The sequence below is a fragment of the Sciurus carolinensis genome, chromosome 5 (genome assembly GCF_902686445.1).
Source record: "Sciurus carolinensis chromosome 5, mSciCar1.2, whole genome shotgun sequence".
NCBI classification, from domain to species: domain Eukaryota; kingdom Metazoa; phylum Chordata; class Mammalia; order Rodentia; family Sciuridae; genus Sciurus; species Sciurus carolinensis.
In genome coordinates, this window is record NC_062217.1 from 101,233,999 (window position 1) to 101,254,673 (window position 20,675).

General features: G+C 41.5%; 1 protein-coding gene and 1 non-coding gene across 4 annotated transcripts in view; both read left to right on the forward strand.

Moving 5' to 3' along the window:
* Wdfy4 (WDFY family member 4) overlaps window positions 1–20,675 on the forward strand; it is a 278,477-nt gene that overhangs the window by 112,195 nt on the left and 145,607 nt on the right. For all 3 annotated transcript variants that reach the window (XM_047553398.1, XM_047553397.1, XM_047553399.1), the window contains exons 28-36: window positions 473–572; window positions 2,528–2,733; window positions 3,497–3,666; window positions 5,542–5,667; window positions 11,884–12,048; window positions 15,246–15,449; window positions 16,068–16,182; window positions 17,394–17,551; window positions 19,974–20,212. In XM_047553398.1, coding sequence (XP_047409354.1) covers window positions 473–572; window positions 2,528–2,733; window positions 3,497–3,666; window positions 5,542–5,667; window positions 11,884–12,048; window positions 15,246–15,449; window positions 16,068–16,182; window positions 17,394–17,551; window positions 19,974–20,212 — 1,483 coding nt within the window. The remainder of the gene's footprint in view (window positions 1–472; window positions 573–2,527; window positions 2,734–3,496; window positions 3,667–5,541; window positions 5,668–11,883; window positions 12,049–15,245; window positions 15,450–16,067; window positions 16,183–17,393; window positions 17,552–19,973; window positions 20,213–20,675) is intronic.
* LOC124986036 (small nucleolar RNA SNORA22) lies at window positions 9,409–9,574 on the forward strand. The gene has a single exon (XR_007108946.1). It is a non-coding gene; the product is annotated as a small nucleolar RNA SNORA22 (small nucleolar RNA).

Sequence of the window (20,675 nt, forward strand, 5' to 3'; positions counted from 1 at the left end):
TACCTCTGTGCATGGTTGTACCCTGAATTGGTTATAAAATTATTAGTAGGTAGGGAATGAGGGAATAGAAAATGGGCTAAGAGTGGGCTTATTTGGTCCAATTCCCTTTTCCTATGGACTTCATTCTGTAACTTGAATCAAACATATTAAATATTGTTAACCTGTTCTTTGGATTAACAATAGTGACACTTGAGAAATCAAGTTACTTCTTTTACTGGAAAAAATTTTTTTTTTTTTTGAGGATAGGCAGCATTAAAGACATCTCTAGTTAAAGGGCACTTTAGGAACATTCCCTGAAATTCTTTTTAAGCAATACATTTAAGTCTAGAATTGAACGCCAAAATTTTTGAGTCCCATCCGTGCACCAATTCCTGGGTAAACTAAGCATTTGATGAATATGATTGCTTGCCACAGCAAATATTATGTCTCTTTACATCCGTTTTCTCTCAAATCTGAATTTTCCTTTTTGTAGCTGGAAGCCAAACATCTGGAAAGACAATCTGGCTCCGAAACCAGTTGCTGGAGATGCTGCTCAGTGTAATATCTTCCCCCCAACTTCATCTGTCCTCTGAGTAAGTAGCTCCAGGAAGAGCAATTTGGCAGGAGTTTGCCTCATACAGGGTACAGTATTAAAACCTTTTCTTAATGAAAAGTTTAGCATCTCTGAGTCTGTTTTCTGCTATGTATTTCCTGCCCTAGTCAGAAAGAAAATTATATTCTCTCCACCCAATAAACCAGACCTTGCCCTGAGATATTCTGATGCAAATGTTCAATGGGCACGAGTAACTAGAAACAGATTTGGTATAATTTCAACAAACTCCTTTTGTCACAATTGCTATCATGTAATTGTTATTGTTTTGGCAGTTGTGACAATTGCTGACTTTGATGTCCTGTACTTGGCAGACAGCAGAATGGAGACATGGTTAGCCTAAATGACATCTATCAAGGAAAAGGCTTGCCAGATTCTTCTGCTATTTATTGTTATTTGCTTTAGTTATTGCTCCAACTTGGAAAAAAGAAGTATCTGCCTTCAGTTAACTTTCAAAATAATGTGTAATGATAAAGGTGATTCCATTAACTCTCCCCACTGCCTGCCTGCAAGCCTGGAGTCACTCATGCAACATCCATTTATTGAGTTCCTGCTGTATGCATGACACTATTCCTGGCTCCCTGAATGCAGCATTGAGCAAGTGAGCCCAGTTCGTTGCTCTTTCTCTTTACAGTTTAGTGTGTGGGTGTATTTGGGGTTGGAGGTGGAGCAGTACCCCTCAGTAAAGCAACTTTGGTTAAAAGGTTAATTTGAAACGGTGGTTAAAATTTTGCCAACCTTTATGTTTCTAAAATCAAAACATGATAAAATTGGAACATGCCTTGGAAAGGAGCTAATTGGCTCTTTCCTTTTCCATCTTTTTGAAAGGGGATGCACTATAGCACTTAAGCACCTGGACTTTGGCATCTGGACCTCTAGGTTGGAATCATAGGGGAGGTTACATAAGCCCTGTGTGCCTTTCTCTGCTCATCTGTATGAGAATAAAAATAGATGGATATCCCTGAGAATGGTACCTGAGATACTGTAAATACTGTATAAGCTAACTGCTACCATCACCATCATCATTATGAATACCATCATCATCACCATCACCATCATCATCTCTATTGCCTTCATCACCACCACTACCATTTCATCATCACTGACTAAAATGACCAGAGCACACATCAAGTGCTCTGCCAAAGTCATCCAGTTAGTAAATGTCAGAGGCAGGGCTAGAAAAGAGGACAGTTTCTTCATTTCTGCTCCAATGCTCACTCCAGTGGACACAAGTCACACCCTCACTAGGCCTAGTCTGGCAGCTATTGGTGAGAACACTACCCAGCACAAATGGATCATTCTTTGGTTCCCAGAAAACCAGTTCTTTGCTGAGTTCATCATTCTTGCTGGAATGACCACTCATATTCTTGCAATTCAGTTCCTTCCAGCAGGTCTGTATTCTCTAGACTCATCATTTCAAAATTAATGTTTGAAAATGACAGCACATCATGCCTTTTTTTGCCTAAATCGGTAAAGATGCATAAATATTGGACTTTTGCATTTGGATTAGTTTGACCAGTGTCTTTTAAAAAAGGAGATAAATAAGCATTATGTTTTTTACATGACTGTATTGATGGTAATTAAATGAGATGGGTGGCTATTCCTATACTGAATAAAAATATTAAGGAACATGTACAATTTTACATCTATTGATATGTAGTTCCAATTGCTTTAAACAGTTTTGAACAAATTACATCACAGCCATTAGTAGACAAATTCATCAACTATTCAGCAATCTTGTCAGCATTTTATTTTACATTCTTTTAAAATGTAATATGTACTTCATCAAGTGATAGTCAAATACTAACCTTTAACTTACCTTTCCTCAGTGATTCATGAGGCTGGACTTTATTTCTCTTTTCTGGACATGTCATTTGCTTGTGAACTGAAAGACATTTGATTATTTTTATTGACCCTCCCCCACCCCCATACCCCCAGGTCAAAGGAAGAGATGTTTCTGAACCTGGGACCTGACTGGTTCCTGCTGCTCCTGCAGGGCCACCTGCATGCCAGCACCACTGTGCTAGCATTGAAGCTGCTGTTGTACTTTTTGTCAAACCCCTCCCTCCGTGGGCGATTCAAAGATGGCCTTCCTGCAGGATCCTGGGTGGAGCGAAGTATTGAGGGCGTGGACATTGCGATGGGTGAGCATATGGCTGTCTCCAGCAATGGGGACCATCTCACCCTGGGTTGTGAGTGAGGACCAAGCCAGCCCCTCTCCAGTTGGGACCTTTGCAGCTCCATGCACTCTGATCAGCCCCAGCCCTCTTGCTGTTTCTTGCAGGATCCCTCCACAGCTTCATCACTCTTCAGTCTCTGATGGCTGCTTTCCTTCCTTAAAGGCTCCTTACTCTATTTACACACTGGACACTTCACATACTGCTTCCTATTCCTGGCATGCCTCTTCTAGCAGATGTGGATTTAAATGCCACTCCCTCCAAGGGAGAGGAGAGTCCCACCTGAATTAGCACCTTTGTTAATTCTTTCTGCTCCTATTATTTTCCTCTTTAGTGTTATCACAATTCTGAAGCGTATATTTATTTAGGTATTTAATTGCTTAAAGTCTGTAGGGTCCACTGTACTGTAAGCTTCTTGAGTGTCTGGAATTCTTTATACTTTTTCAAAGTACTATGTCCTTGTTGCTTTATATGTAGTTGCCTTGCTGCTTCCTACATAGTTGGCATTCATTATCTGTCACTGAATGAATGAATGAATGAGCATGTCAGGAACAGGAAAAGGAATTATCATTGAGCACTTTATTGTGCTCATCTCCGCTAATGTGTATTTCTAGTCAGTGTTTCTATGGTATGGTGGGTTGCAGGGGGCTCCCTTATGTGAATACACCCACCTTGACCAGAAGTAGTTGTTCTCAACCTGAATTTTGTGCCTTTTCCACTTCATCAATAGACAACTTGAAGAGCCACCCTTCTGTACCTGAGCTGAGCCCCTGCCTGCTTCCTGGATTCCGCGTCTTGAATGCCTTTCTGGCCCTCCGTGTTCATATTCCAGAAGTCTACCTCATTGTGTCCGCCTTCTTCCTACAGACACCACTTACAGAGCTGATGGACAGGCCGGAAGTAGGTTCTTGGATCACCCCTGGGAAGAGGGACACACTTGGTTTTCTGATCCCATATGAATAAGGCAGTTCCTTAAGACTATGCTTATCTCCCTCCACTTTTACCAACTGGGACTGTGTCTGATCTCTTCCTTCCATAGCAGTCCCACACCCCTGGACAGCTTTCAAATACCCTACCATCAACTCTGTGACCTCCTCAGCCTCTGCCTTCCGGCATCCTCACCCCCTCAGCAAATATGAATTACCTCAGGTTCGTTTTAAATTTTTCTCTTTGCAGTCAGGGAGAAGTTACTTGATGATGGGGTGTCCGTGCCTCAAGAACCCAATCTCAACCACCTACTTAGCTGTGACCCGATTCATCAATTCACCATCTTTTCTCCGTTGTTACTGGGGGAGGCTTCTCAAGGCTGCTTTTGGATTCCTTCAACTTCTCTGGTTCACTCACTCCATACTTGCCCTTTCTCATTGGTCCTTTCAATTTCTCCTTTTCTAATGATTCTTCTCTCACAGACCATAAGTATGTTAAATTATATCCACTTCGGCTCACACCGTTTATCAGCTGTTGCCCTAATTATCACTTTTCTGTCCCTCTTTGGCCAAGTTTTTCCAAAGAGGAGTTCACACCTACTGTACACACCATCTCATCTTTCATATTCTCACTTGTTCACACTGAGTCCAGGTATTACTTGGCTTCCATTCCTGCAAGACCAAGTTTGAGCTCCATAGCCAGCATCAAGCTGCCGCATGCTTGGGTACCTAGCTTGTCTCTCCAACCTGGCTCTAACTTACCTCCCTTCATGCTGTGACTGTACTGGATCATCTCTCCATTAAGACAAGCTGCTTTGTGCTCACTTTTCCTGTGACCTTACTGATTCTTTCCTCCCTCCTCACCTGCTGGGTGGGAGTGTCCTCCCCCAGAACTCAGCTCCAGTGTCACCTCCTGCATAGCACCCAAGGCATTTCCTCCTTTATGCCCCAGTGAACTTTCCCTCATATGGCACCAACACATGTACCTCTTAGACACTGAGTTCCAGAAGAACAGACTCCACTTTTTTTTTTTTTTTTTAACTCGCCTTTCTGGGCACCTGACAAATAGTAGATTTGGAAATTGTTTCTTGATCTTAAGTTGAGTTAAACTGAGCTGAGCGGAAATAGGGAAAGGACATGATTCAGCAGAGAAAGTTAAAAATTTACCTCTCTTGTATAGCCCTATGTTTGAAAGATTAAAATCTTGATGTATACTAATAGGGTAGCTCAAACTTCAATATAAAGTTCTGAATATAACTATGCTAAGTTCAGCAAGACCTGAATTTTTATTTCTTTAACAATATATTATAGGAAACAAACATCTACTAAGTGTCAAGAACTATGATAGATTCTTTACATATTTTATTTTGCTTGATATTTAAACAATCCCATGGGGTAGATAATGTGATTTTCCGTTTTATAGAGAAGGAAACTGAACTGCCAACAGGCCAAAGAGCTTTCCTGAGCTATTCAAATGGCAAAGTCAGGGCCTCTTGATTCTAAATTCCAAATTATTTCCTCTATACTGTACTTTCCCCTGAACTTTTGCATTCTTCCTATGCTTATGAAATCTCATTTACAAAAAAGATATTAAAGCCCACTCTGCTATACCCGCAGCCCAAAAGAATGAAATTGCTGCAAGCTGCTAGTGGGTCCTCAGCAGCTTCTTGGAGTTGTGTTTATCTTATGAACCATCAGTTGAGCTGGAATTCTCCATATGTGTTAACCACTGAGGTTGCTACTATGCTGTTTTGCTTTTTCCACTGGGACCCCCTGGGAAATGCTAGCACTGGTTGCAAAGTTGGTGGGCTGCCACAAGTCTCCTTATGGCTCCTGCTTCCTTCTTAAGGGCAGCCTAGATGCCATGCTTCAGTGGCTCCTGCAGAATCACCACCAGCAAGAAGTCCTTCGGGATGGACTGTGCACAGAAGGTGCCTTGTTGCTCCTGGAAATGCTGAAAGCCACCATGAATCAGGTGAGACTTACTACCTACTCCAGAAGGTTCTGTTGAGAAGGCAAGTTTGTAAAGGTCATCTTGATTCTTCTCAGCAGCTTCCTAGAAATGCCAATGTCTTAGTCCATTCTCTGTTACTATAACAAAATGCAAGAGACCAGTAATTTATTATAAATAGAAGTTTATTTAGCTTGCAGTTCTGGAGTCTCTGAAGTCCAAAATAGCATTGGCATCTTTTGGCATCTGGTGAGGGCCTTTGTGCTATATCATAATATGGTAGAGGGCATTACACAGGAGACAGAGAAAGTATGCTAGCTCTAGGCTCTCTTCCTCTTCTTATAAAGTCACTAATGCCATCACGTAGGCACTACCCTTATGATCTCATTTAATTCTAATGACTTCCCAAAGGCCCCACCTCCAAATACCAGTAGTATAGGAATTTAAGGACTAAACTTCCAACACATTCACTTTTAGGGGACATATTGAAACCATAGCAGCTGGTAATTAGCAAAATAATATAGAAGAGGTAAAGTAGGTGGCCAAGAAACATCTATTTCTCATTTATTTAAACATTTGGTTTTCTTCACTGGGGAGATTTACTGCCTTTAGTCAAAGGAAACTTTTCTGAAGAGGAAGAGGGGCCTCTCCTTCCAAGGAACTCACCTCCACCAGGACAGTTCAGCTTTGTCCAGGAGTGACCTGCGAGGTAAAGAGCTGCCTTAGAGAAGGCAGGTGGCCACCAGCTAGAGACATAACAGAAGTTTCTGGAGTAGGTAACCTTTGATTTGGACCTTCAAGATACCCTAGAAATGGGTGTATAACATTATTTTAGACATGGAAGCAACTGTGAGGAGAGAAGAACGTGTGACTTGTGAACAGGAGTAATTAATAGTCAGCCAGGTAAACATGATCTTGCATGAAAGGTTGAAAGATTCGACTTTATTCTGTAGACACCAAGGGCAATTGGAAGCTTGATTGTGTGAGGAAACTTCATCACTTTTTGTAAAAACGATACACAATTATCTACTTTAACATTTAAACAAAAGAGAAAAGCAGAAAATAAAAATCACCTGACATACACCAGATATGACCTCTGTGAACTTCAGTGGGACATCCCTCCAGACACCTCTTGAAGGTTACATCCTATCCTTATAGAGGATGAGACCACAAAAATTCTTTTTGCCTTTTTTCCATCAACATTTATTATTATTATTATTATTTTTACAGACTGCATTTTGATTCATTGTATACAAATGGGGTACAACTTTTCGTTTCTGTGCTAGTGCACAAAGTAGATTCATACCATTCGTGTAATCCATCTCAATAAAATGGGAAAACATAGGAATCATCTATATTTGTAATAAAACTTTATGTTAATTTTCAAAGCGCTTGTTGTTATAAAAAGCCTGTAATGCACTTTCTTGAAAAATCCTCGTTTCTTTCTTGTTTGATGACCTCCTGGGACGTAGGATAGTGGGTCAAAGAGCATTTTCTTTTAGATGCACTTCTAAGAAAGAACGTGCACATATATGTATCCCACCATCTAATATACATCTCAATATCTTGTATAGAAGTACTTAGGCCCATCCTCATAGCCTCAGTAATATGGGTAAATGGATGATGGTTTCACATTTGTGTTCTTTTGCATTCATTTTTACTAAGGTTAAAACCATTTTATAGGTTTATTAACACCATTTATATCCCTATAAATTGCCTGTTTAGTCTATCTTTCATCTTTTTTGGGGGTTACTGGGTATTGAACTCAGGGGCACAAAGCCACTGAGTCACATTCCCAGCACTATTTTGTATTTTATTTAGAGACAGGGTCTCACTGAGTTGCTTAGCCCCTCACTTTTGCTGAGGTTGGCTTTGAACTCATGATCCTCCTGCCTCAGACTCTGGAGCCACTGGGATTACAGGCATGTGCCATTTCAATCGGCATCGATCTTTCATTTTTTACCAACTTCTCTTTCTCTCTCTCTCTCTCTCTCTCTCTCTCTCTCTCTCTCCCTGTCTCTCTGTGGTTATGTTGAGACAGCTCAGATCACATTTTCCACTATTTGTAAATAGGAATTTTTAAAAAGTCTTTTAGCATGTAATTAGATGATCATATACTTTTTTTCTTTTAACCAGTTACCTATGAGGAATTACATCACTAAATTTCTTTGAATTCTCAATCACTCTGTTCTTTTTTTAAATTGTACTTCCTTATTCTGTTTGCAATATATATTGATGATTTTGTATGCATATTTATAAATGATATTAGGCTGTTGGTTTCTTTTTGTTTTATCTTTGTGAAATTTTGATATTGATATTATGCTAGTTTTATATTAAAAATTGGTCTCTTTCATATACAAATTGATGTTCAATCTATAATTCATATATTATTTAACTGCTTCTATGAAACTGTCTGGGTCTGAATTTTTTCCACAATTATTGACTTGCTTAGTCTTTTAAATGTTTTCTTGACCCCGTTTAGTTAATTGATATTTAAAAATAATTATCCATTTATTCAATTTGTACAAATGGTATTGTGTTAGTGAGCTTTCCATTATTATAACAAACAAGTACTTGAGGTGAGAAACTTATGAAGAAAAAGGGTTTGTTTTGACCCACAGTTTTAAGGGTTTCAGTTTAGTTGGCCTCATTGCTTTGTGCCTGAGTGGCACATCATGGCAAGAGTACGTGATGGAGCAAAACTACCTAATCCACAGCCAATCTGAAAAACAGCAGAAGAGGAAGAAGCTGAGGTCCCGCAATTCCTTTTGAGTTCACACCCCTCATGACTTAAAAACCTCCCACTAGTCCCCCACCTCTTCAAATTTTCACCCATTTCCAAATAGCAGCAAACTGGAGACCAAGCTTTTGATGCACATGGGCTCTTAGAGGACATTCTGGATCCAAATAATAGCAGATCTCCTTCTAATTTATAATTTTCTATGCATTATTTCTCTCCTTACTCTTAGTTTGGGTGCTCATGCTTTCTCGTTATCATACCCTTCCTGTTTCTTAAAGAGCTGAAGTCTTATGGGTTTAAAAAACTAGATTTTGTATATCCTTATTAGTCTCCTGATATTTTCTTTCAATTTCTAAGATTTTTATGTTTGGCAATTTCAGTTTTGCTGTTTTCTAAAACTCCTTTGATTCCTATTTTTCAGTGTGCATGTGGTTAAGCTCACGTTTTTACATTTTTATCTATCCCAGTCTTATTTTTATCTTGGTCAGATAATAAGATATGTACATTTTCCGTCTTTGAGAAATGTATTCATTCTACTATAGGCCTAATGTTCAATTAATTTGGGGGTTCCTTAAAATGTATATTTTTTGTTTATAGCACAAGGAATCTGTTACCTACCTAATCAGCTAATTTCATGAAAAATAAAACAAGCAAAATTAGTTGCATAAGCTATTTAAAACAAATTGTGTAATGTGCTGAGAGAAATAAAAATGTAAGACCAAAAATTTATATCACAGCAGTAAGTATAAAAAGTTAAGCTCATATGTTAAAGATGTGAATTTTAGACTAGGTTAAAAACAAGACGCAGCCTTTTTAGATGTGTTGGAATTACAAACATATGCAATGAGAACAAAGCCACTCCCTGATTCCATACAATGAAGATACCTGTTGTGAAAGTATGTTTTACCAAGAACAGCTGACAAGTATCTAAATATAAAAGGCAAAAACTAGAAGGTTAAGTGAAAAAGATTAGAACCTAATTGTGGGACTAACCCTAATATATCTTTCTCAAAAATTTCAATTTATTCCACAGTGAATACCCAAGGGTTTTATTTGCTCCACATCCTTGTCAGTGTTTTGTTTTATAGTTTCCTTGGCTTTGACGCTATGCTAGAACAATGTCTGTTCTTTTCCTCTGCATTGCAAGGTATATGCTGTTCTTTCAAATGTATTCAGAAAGTCAGCATAGCATTAAAAAGAAAATTAAAAGTTCAGTTTGTTTTATTTTACTTTTTCTTGGAACTTTATTTTGTTTGATATTATACCCTTGACCAGTGGTAACCACAGATTTGATTACCTGTTCTTGAATTTGATATAAATGGAATCAGACAGTACATGTTCTTTTGCATCTGACCTTTTTCACTCATCATTACATTTTGGGATTCACTTATGTTTTTGTGTTATCAGTAATTCATTTTTTTTCATTATTGAGTAGTACTTTCTTGTGATAATTAATCACAACAATTCTGGCTTGTTTCAGTTTGAAAACATGCTATATACCTATCTTTTGGTAGACACATGTACTCCTTTCTGTTGGAAATGTCTCCCAGGAATGAAATTGTGAATCATCAGTTACACACATGACTTACTTTAGTAAATAATACCTAATAGTTATCCAAACATAAAGAACAAATTTATGTTATCACCAGGTTTTATTGGAAGGGTTTTATTTGCTCTACATCCTTGTCAGTGTTTTACATTGTTAGTGGTTTTGATTTAGACATTCTGCTGCATGTGGTAGTCCTTTGGAAGAGACAGCATTGTCTCCATTGTGGAGATGTAGAAAGGGAAGCTGTGGAGGTTAATTCATCCAAGCAAGATCACAGAGCTCAGGCACAGTGGAAGCACACATGTCCAGCACAAGCATCATGATTCTAGGGCATGTCTATGAGTGGACCTTCAGGGAATCTCTGTTACTTGGTAGATCAAATCCAAGTTCTTCTGTCAAAAGTGCAAGTCCTCTGTATTTACCCTGTGCTAGTTATTGCAAAAATAAGCCAGATCACTGAAATGCCTCATTTAATCCTCACTGTAACCTTCTGAAATAGATCATACATAGCTCAATTCTTTTTCCAGAGGGAGCATAGGGAGATTAAGGAGCTGGTCCAAGAATACACTTGTTAGTAGGTGGCAAAGACAGAGCTCCATCCAGATTGACTAACTCCAGAGAGGGCTCTCTGAATTCCTTTTGTTTCTTATATTCACCTGTAAATCTAATATTGTGCTGCAAGAACCTGGAAGAGATCCAGATGCAGGTGTCTTCAGAAACTGGTTCTCTCTGCCTCCCTGCCCCAGCCTATCCCAAACCCTCTCTGGATCCTGGAAATGTGATTCTAATTACCCACATTTTTTGTCATTTTTCTACAATTACAATTGAGTTTCCCAGTGTGAGACATGGTCCAGGCACTTGGGAGCTACTTAGCAAACAGGACATTCTAACTTGAGCAAACCAGGACAAGACTGAGAGTGAGGCTGGAAGGTATGTGAGGAAGCCATGCATGGGAGAGGCTGGCACTGAGTTACCAGACTCAAAGGAAGGGCCTGATGACCCCTTAGAGTGTTGGTAAGAGTAGGCTAAGTGTCACTCAGTCTGTTTGTCAGTGCAGTCATATAGCAGATGATCCTGAGGTTGAGGTTGGTCAGGTCTCAAATTTCAGGTATCCTATCCATTCAAGACAGTAAGACTTTAGGCAGCAGCTGGATACCCTGGTTGGGCTTGGCTCAGTCTCTGGACAGAGTGACTAGGCAGTGTGGTCAAGGAAGTTGAGTTATAGAAGGTTACTAGGGCACAGTCAGGATTTCAGGGTGGAGATTCAGCCATGTTGCCAAGACCAGTGGGGAGAGGGATCCAATGTGAGGGAAAACTAATGTCTCAGCAAGTGACTGGGCACTGGCTTGGTACAACATGATCCATTCCAGAACCCCCCCACCCTGGCTGGCAGGAAAGGGCTTCCCAAGTCCCCTCCTGCCTCAGACAAGGTATGCCCCACTAATGGCCAGTGTGAGAGTCTACAGGTGGGAACATCAGCACTGGGCTAGGAAAGACTGGGTTACCTCTGTTGGGCAAGTCCCTTGAGCTCAGTGTACCATGTCTAATCACATAGGAATTGTGTGGGGAAGACAGCAAATTTCATAGCTAATCTCCTGGGTGCAGGTTCTGGCTCTGTTACCCACTGAATGACCTTTGACAAAACAATGGAAACTCTCTGGGCCTCTGTGTTTCCCTCTGTAAAACAGGAGTAAATATAGAGCCTACCTCAGAGGGTTGCTGTGAAGTAGAAGAGCAATGTGTGTTAAGCACTGTGTCCACACATAGGAAACATTTCCCCATTTGTTATCCAGTACCCAGTGCCAACCTACAGTCTTAAGTGACTCACAATAGCAGGTCTTGTGGAGAGTCTCCAGAAGGAAGTTTTCTCCTGAGATTTCCGTTCCTCTGACTGACTCAGGCAGCCCCAGTCATGCCGCTATGCACCGTGTCTCATGTATTGTGTCCACAGCCCTTGACAGGTTCTGAAGATGACACCTGGCAACAGACATTCCCAGTCAGCATACTGCAGTTCCTCAGCCTGGTGCACCGCACCTATCCCCAGGACCCAGCATGGTGGGCCCCAGAGCTTCTCCAGATCTTGGCCACAGTCACCTTCCCGCTGGGAACCCAAAAGGTAAGGCATGCTACTGCCCTGCACCTGGGAGAGCAGTGTGAACTTCACCATCCTTCATGGGTGAGAGACTAAATTCCTCCCTACCTCTCAAAGTTAAAATACACTTAAAGCAACTTGACTGGAACATTCAATAAACAACTTGGGTAATTTTCCTTTTCTTGGCTGAGATGCAACTAGAGGTTGTTTTCAGTTTTGGGATTCAATCATTTTTGAGTTGTTAGAAATCTTAGTAATGAAAAATTCCATGGTAGATAAGTCCAATTCTATATGGAATATTCACATACTGGTAATAGGAAATAAAGAATCCCTTTCCAGGAAACCTGTTGCCTATGTACCAGTCAAGGGAGGGGTGGTACCTTTGTTCTCAGCATACCTTGTCCTATTTGCAGGCCCCTCGGGACATGACTCACATCTCCTTCCAGGCAGTTGGTTTGTGAAGGACCAGCTTAGAGTCAGAAGGGGACAGAGGACTGACCTGAGTCTTGATCTTCTATGATGAGCAGTTCGAGAAGTGGCTTTGGGAAGATCAAGAGGGGGTCCTAGCAACTCAAGGGGCAGCCAAGTCAGGGGATTTATAATCCAGGACAAGCAACTGGGCACAGTGGCACACACCTGACATACCTTTAATTTAGGAGACTGAGGCAAATTTGAGTCCAGTCTCAGCAACCTAGTGAAACTTTGTCTCAAAATAAAAAATAAAAGGGTCTAGAGGTATAGCTCAATGGTAGAGCACTTGTCTAGTATGTGCCAGTCCTGGATTAATTCTCTCTCTGTCTCTCTGTCTCTCTGTCTCTCTGTCTCTCTGTCTCTCTGTCTCTCTCTCTGTCTCTCTCTGTCTCTCTCTCTCTCTCTCTCTCTCTCTCTCTCTCTCTGTCTCTCTCTCTCTCTCTCTCTCTCTCTCTCTCTCTGTCTCTCTCTCTCTCACACACACACACACACACCTACCTACAACAAGCACAGAGCTGGGCATGGAGTGGATGCTCCAAAATAATTTGCTAAAAGATCAAATGAATGGAAGAAATGTTCTCTTAGCTAACCTTTCACAGAGGTGTGTCCGTGTTGACAGTGTCCATCTCCTAACTTCTGTGGCAAATTGGTCCCAAACATGATGCTTCACATAACACTAACAGCAATCAGAAAGAGGAAAGAAGAAAATGAGACTCATAGAGACAAAGTGGTGATTTTAAGTCTCATCTCACAAAATGATTGAGAGAACAAAGTATGTCACAGTTCCTGGGATTAATATGTAACAGAGCTAACATTTAAATTTTAGTCTTTCACTCCAAAGCCTGAGTCCTTTACATTTAAACCCATATAATGGATTTAAAATAAAGTTAAATAACTGAAGAAAATTGAAGAGTACAGTTAGCCTTCTGTACCTATGGGTTCCCCATCTGGAATTCAATTAACCTCAGATAGAAAATATTTGAAATTTTTTTGTCTGTAGTGAATGTGTTTAGATGTTTTTCCTCATTAATGTTCTCTAAACAGTAGATTTATAACAGTTACATAGCATTTTTATTGCAGTAGGCATTGTAAGTAATCTAGAGATCATTTAAAGTATATGGGAGGTTGTGCCTAGGTTATGTGTAAATGCTATGCCATTTTATGTGAGGGACTTGAACATTTGTGGAATTCATGCTCAGGGGATTCTGGAACCAATTCCTCACAGATATTTGGGAGCAACTGTAATTAGACTATATATAAAGATGAGAATTTGCAAAAAGATAAAATGGTTTCAAAATGGTTTGATGGATTAATATCAACTCAAGTAATTTACTAGGCAATTAAGAATAAACAAAAGGCAGTGATAGGCCCAGGAAGGTCCTGCTGGCTGAAGCCATGGGTGGGGGTGGGATCTACACAGAGAAACTCAGATGGCTCAGACCAGGCAGGGAAGAAGGACAATTTTACAGGCTGTCCCCTGCAATCTCCTTGGCAGGTCCTTTGCAGGAGGCCAAGACCCTAAAGTCTTCAGCTCGACATCTTAACCCTGATGCCCATCTCAGACCCTACCCGCAAGGGCCAGCTTGACATCTGCTGGGTTGAGGCTCCAGTTGAGCACACACCCTGACCCAGGGATCGTCTTCCTCACAGTTACCAGTTTCTGCCTAGAGGAAGGCCTCACCCAAAAGTCACCTCGGCAGCCAGCAAGCACCCTAGTGGGCCAGTAGGGCCCTGTATTGGGGTTCCTAGCTCTAATTCCAAGACATTTCTCTCTTGTCACACTCTCTTGTCTTGTCCCAGATCCTAGTCAGCTTGCTAGGCCTTTGTTGCACAGAAAACGTTACAGACCCTCCCTACACAGAAGGCTGGCAGCCAAAAGCCTTCGATTTGCTATGAATTTATATGGCATCTTTCCAGTTGAGGCCGCATGGAGCTAATTAATGCAGTCGCCACCTCCCTAGGTGCCATTAAATTCGTTTTATGGCTTAATTAAGAACGGCAGCATTAATTTTATGAATGAGCAAAGGGAGGTGCCAGCAGATGAAGGCGCATGAAAAGTTCATGGGCCAGGAGTCAGGAGTCCCTGGCCGCGTGTCCTTGGGTGTGTCATTCGGCTTCCCTGCATCTCCAGGTCCTTTTGGACTATCTGGGGTAATGACCCCTGTCTCCTCTATCCCCTACTTTTATAAACCTCAAATGAGAAAGTGAATGCTGAAGCACTTCGGGGATTTGATGAAAGGACTCTAAGTTCTGCTTCTCCATCTTTCTTACCTGAGGGTCCTGTTTGTCAACATGAGCAGACCTGGGCAGGAGGAAAAGGTGGGAACCAGTGACCATTGACCCCATACCAAGCTGCCAGGCATTGCTGTATCCATTATTCTCTCATTTCATTCCCACAAATCCTCTGTGAGATCGTTTTGATGATTGCTATTTAACTGATGGGCATCTGGCTTGGAGGAGAGAAACAACTTGCCCCCAACACATTCTGGACTTGGTTGCTGAGCACCGCAGTTCTCTCTGACTTGGTGGCTTAGCTGTTTTGCATGATATCAATCTATCTCAGTCAGATTCTCAGACCACAGTGGCGACTGTGGTCACAGGCAAGTAGGCCCTGGGCAAATCACATACTTTGTTAGAGCCTCAGTTTCCATTCATGTCAAGGGATATGATGATAATTCTGCTTGTGCCTATCAGAGGCAAATGTGAAAGAACTTCCAGGCCCCACATATTATGGTTTTCTTGTCTTTGAGGGACCTCTGGCTGAGTCCACCGGGGACACCAGCAGTCCTGGGGCTGCACCTGAAGGTGACAGCACCAAGGAGGGTCTTCAGGTTCCTGCCAAGTCACATCCTGCCCGGAGGCAGCTGAGAGACTTCACTCAGATCCTCTTGAGGGAGCTCCTGCTTAGTACCCCTAGCCCCAAACAGTGGCTGCCACTGGAGGTGCTTCTGGAGGTGGGTTAGAAAGAGTATTACCAGATTGTCTCTTATGGGAGTGGGTCTTGGAGGGCTGGGCCCTGCAAAAGAAGGGTATGAGTAGGCCTGAAGATGCTGGCTGGCCAGTGGTAGAGCCCACCTCCTCCTCCTACGGTGATCTGAGGGGATGTCTGTGAACTGCAGGCCCCGGCAGAGTGCTGGGTGAGTAGACAAGAAGGGAGGACAGGGTCCTAGAAGTTGAGTATGAGGTGAGGGTTTTATGTAAGTGATACATTGTGGGGGATGCTCTTAGGAGGAGAGAGGGAAGCAAAGGGCAGGGGGAGATGCTCTCCCAGAGGTGGTCTCAGTCAAAGCCTGGTCTCAAGGGGGTGCTGGTATGCTATCTGTGTCCCAGAGTCAGTCTTATCTTAAAGGGCACCTGCCAGGTGGCCTTGACCGTGAACTAACCCACATGCTTATTCACCCTGGGAAGTGGGTGTTACCTACTAGATAAGGCAGCTTAGTCAGCAGAAAGCAATGCCCTGGAGAAGACATAGTGTGAGTGGTCAGATGGATATTAGTATGCCTGCCAGGCAAGGGGTTAAGGGGACATTATGGCTATGCAACTGCTTTCTCAGTCCCAGGCTGTGCTTCCAGGCTTGTCCAGACAATGCTACCAGTCAACAGAAGCGTGACTTCCAGTCCGAAGTCCTTCTTTCTACCATGGAAATATTCCACATCATGAGTGGAGGCAACATGCCAATACTCAGAGGTGAGTGGGGTGATTTGGTCCTCCCTGTTTTCTGGCATTAGGCAACTACTGGCTGAGCAGGAAAGCCAGCATGCTCACCTACTCCTGATTTGACCGTGGGGTGATTCATCCTCCATCTGGGCATATCCTCCATGTTTCTGTAACAAGAGCTCATTGACCCCTGCCCAGTGAGGAATGAGATGCTTTCTGCTTTCCATGACACCCCTGCCATCGCTGGGCCACTCGGAGACAAAAAGTCTTTCTGTCCTTTGGGTTAAAATTGATTCTTCTCTAGCTTCAGTACAAATGTGACCCCTTTCCATAAGAGAAGTCCAGGCAGCAAGGATTTAACAGTACTCTGCTCAGTATCTTGTGTTGTGCACCTGTGTCTGGGTACAGAATAAGTGCTTGGCAAATGTTTCTTGAATAAATGAATCTGGATTAAGATTCTGCCTCTGTTCTTCAGAATTTGAAATGGAGACTTCATCAAAACAAAACAAAACAAAACAAAACAAAACAAAAAAACCAGTTCCAGAGCAGCTGCCCTTTCTCCATGATATTAAACATTCTTTCTGTGATTTTTGAGACATGGGAATCCCTACCTTGCAACAACATGAAAATCCTAACTTTCTGTTCTTTCTCCTGGAATATTTGATGTGTGAGAGTAGCAGAGCAGGGAATTCAGTGTGGTCACAAAGCCCGTTTGGGTCCTGGTTCTGTCAATGGACGGCAGTGAGATCTGGGGCAAAGGCGTGGATCTGTGAGTCTGTGAGTGAGGATGACAACTGTGGCAAACTCACAGGGTGGTTCTAGAGATTACCTGAGATCACCGCACACTCATTGAAGCACAGGGACTGCTGTGTTTGTGAGCACAGATGTAAAATCACTTTTATGGCTGTATTTCCTCCAATGTGAAAGCAAGTGCTCAGGTCAGCACAATGCCTTCTCATTTGCATTAGGCTTTAAGTTCTCCTCCATCCTTATTCTGAAGACTCACTAGAAGAAATGCTTCCCCTCGCTTGCTCACAGCTTGGTTTCTATCACTGACCAGATTAATCAAGATCAATTTACTTTGTATGAGTGTTCATTGGGAACCCTCAAAAGACTCCATCTTTGGAACAATGAGGTTCAGAGATGAATAAGATATGGCTGGTTATGATAAGGGGCTCAGGGATTACTGTGGAGAGAAGCATATTTAGACTCTTATTTTGGTCTTTCTCTGTTCCACTCAGGCAGTAAAGAGCCTCAGTCAAACATAGGAGCTGCTGCTATTCCTTCCCTTTCAAACATCTCCTACTTCACCCAGAAGCTGGTGGAGAAGCTGTATGGTGGGATGTTCTCAGCAGACCCCAGACATATTCTTCTCTTCATCACAGAGCACATCATGGTGGTAAGAACCTGAGATGACTAGGGTGACAAGAAACTTATTTATGACTCGTCAGGAATCTGTGTGATATGTTCCTGGTCATTGCTCCTTGGTCCAGCTGAACTTTTGTCCTTTACTGAAACAGAATCTGGGGGCTGGGGAGATAGCTCAGTCGGTAGAGTGCTTGCCTTGCAAGCACAAGGCCCTGGGTTCAATCCCCAGCACCCCCCCAAAAAAAAGATGATCTCTGAAACAGAATCTGTTCTAGGTGGGAGGAATGAAGTGGTCCTTTAAGACCCAGGAAATGCCTGGTGGCTATTGAGTCCCCTGCAGGGCTCACCTGCAGAACCCTTGAGAGTCTCCTCAACCTCAACTCCCTGCACAGGCATCTGACCTCTGTCCCTCTCAGACTCTACTTTCTTTCATTTGAGGTTTTACCATGATTGTCGGTTTAACCTTAATTATTGTTATTACTTAGCAATGAAAAGGCCAAAATAGTCTTTGACTTCAAAGGGTCTATTCCATTTTATTATTTTTAATTGGTCCTTTTTAGTTATACATGACAGCAGAATTCATTTTGATATAATTATACAAGCATGGAATATCTCTTAGTCTAGTTAGAGTCCCTTTCTTAAGGATATGAATGGTGGTGGGATTCACTGTGCTGTTTTTATGTATGTACATGGGAAAAATATGCCAGAGTCCTTCCACTGTCTTTCCTTTGCTTATTCCCCTCCCTTTCTTCTATCTACTGCACTTCTATTCTTCCCCTCACTCCCATATTGTGGGTTAACTTCCACCTATCAGAGAAAACACTGAACCTTTGTTTTTTTGGAACTGGCTGAGTATGATAGTCTCCAGATACATAATATCCATTTCCATCTGTCATCTTTCTACCCTCCTGAAATGAAGACAGGACTCCATTTTTACCAAGTCCTATTATTCTTGCCTCTGTGCTCTCTATCCTAGATAAATAGATCTTCACACATAGCCACACAAGCAAATGCATACCTACAGAGCTATCCTTAGATGTACACATGTACACAGAAGAGAGAAAATTATAAACCCAAACTTCTAGAGTTGCAAGAGGCCTCTTTTAGATCTTGCCTTCCATTGCATGCTGGGGACCTTTGCTGACGAGCTGCCATGAACCCCTCCCCACAATGAGGTGCTCACTATGGTGCAAGTTGTCCTGCCCATAGGATGTCTATGAGTGTTGGAAAGGACCCTCTCTTACCATGCTAGAATTGCCACCCACAGATCCCAGGACTGGTCCTCAGCACAATGCTGAGGGCAATTATTGGTTTGGGCGATGCGTAGGTTGAGGCCAACCTGAAAAGTATGTATTGAGGGGTTTCTTCATGAATGACTCCAAGAGGGGAAAAGTATTTGTGAGCTCTGGGAAGGTTAAAATCATATGCTTGGGAAGTTGTGTTGAGAATGAAAGAATTTCTGATGGTCAAAGAAAATTCTCAGAACCAACACCAAAGAGCAGATGCCTGCCAAGGCTGGTGTGCATTTAGGCGGTGCCAGATACCAAGCCCTCAGTTCTCCTCAGCCCTTAATCTCAGTTTGAGAGATGCAGGCAGAGCAGAGAGGGCAGGGATGAAGACTTGAGGCCCAGATTCAAATAGGTTGAAATCAAACTGAACTTTGAGTAGAAACACCTGTACCACTCATAAAATTCTAAGGGAGCAAGCCATAACTAACGTGATTTTTCTAGTAGACTGAAAACTTTGCATTGATTTGTGTTTTATGAACTTTTTACTGAAACCAAACATGTATGGACCAATCAGTGTTGAGGTACTAATAAGGAACTTCTTCCCCGCTGTAAGTTTCTCAAAAAATAAAATCCACTGGACTCCACCTGCTTTAGATGATATGGTAATTAAGGGCATGGCTCAAGTGTCCAGTGTTTTTGACCCTTGCTGACCACCTAACCTCTCTGCCCCTCAAACTCTTATCCCTAAAGTGGGGTTACCTTAGTGTCTACTTTATGGTGTTATGACATTTACATGAGGCAATATATTTAAATTTATGCAAATCAATGGAAACAAAACTTATAACACTAGGAATATTATAAATATTCTATACATGAAAATAATTATTAATACAATTAAATATTACTAATAGCATGTTCACGTGCACTGAATGTCAACCATGTTACCAGTATTTCAGAAGTCTCTGGCCACCAGGTCTATTTTCTATAATATGACTATAGTAAATTTTTAACTTTTTATTTTCACAAGTTTTTACTCAAATTCTGAATTGTCCTTATTTATCATTCTATTAAATAGAATCTCAAACTAGAAGAAACAAGTGTTATTTGAATTTCAGATTGTGTCATTTTTTTTTATCATATTGTTTTCATGGAAAACTGGGTCAGTATCTAAAATTGCAAAGTGTGCTCAAGTGTATTTGTGTGTGTCTTATTTTTATGACACAGGTCATTGAGAACACCTCTTCTCAAAGGGACACTGCCATCAGTGCTTTATACAGCAGTTTGAACAAAGTCATTCTATATTGCCTCTCCAAGCCCCAGCAGTCCCTGTCTGAGTGCCTCAGCCTTCTTAGCATCCTGGGCTTTCTACAGGAACACTGGGATATCATCTTTGCCACCTATAATTCAAATGTCAGCTTCCTCCTGTGTCTCATGCATTGCCTTCTGCTGCTCAATGCAAGAAGGTAGGAGCTGCCTGCTTATTTCCTTGCCTGCTGGTGTTCAGAATAGAAAAAAAAAAAAAAACAAAGATTGAGAGGGAGCTAGTATAAGTGATATAAACTTTTTGTTTATCCAGTTTCTAAAATTATGTGCAATGTTTAATAATATGGTAAGTAATCCTCAAACATGTCCATGAGATTTGAGCAACTAGAATCATCCTGAAATAATAATTAATCCTATTTTCATAATTCTACATTATAAGATAACTTCACTGATTTATTTATTTATTTATTTATTTATTTATTTATTTATGTACCAGGGATTGAACCCAGGGGCATTTAACCACTGAGTCACATCACCAGCCCTTTCTAAAAATATTTTATTTAGAGACAGGGTCACATTAAGTTGCATAGGTCCTCACTAAGTTGCTGAGGCTGGCTTTGAACTCATAATTCTCCTGCCTCAGCCTCCTGAGTGACTGGGATT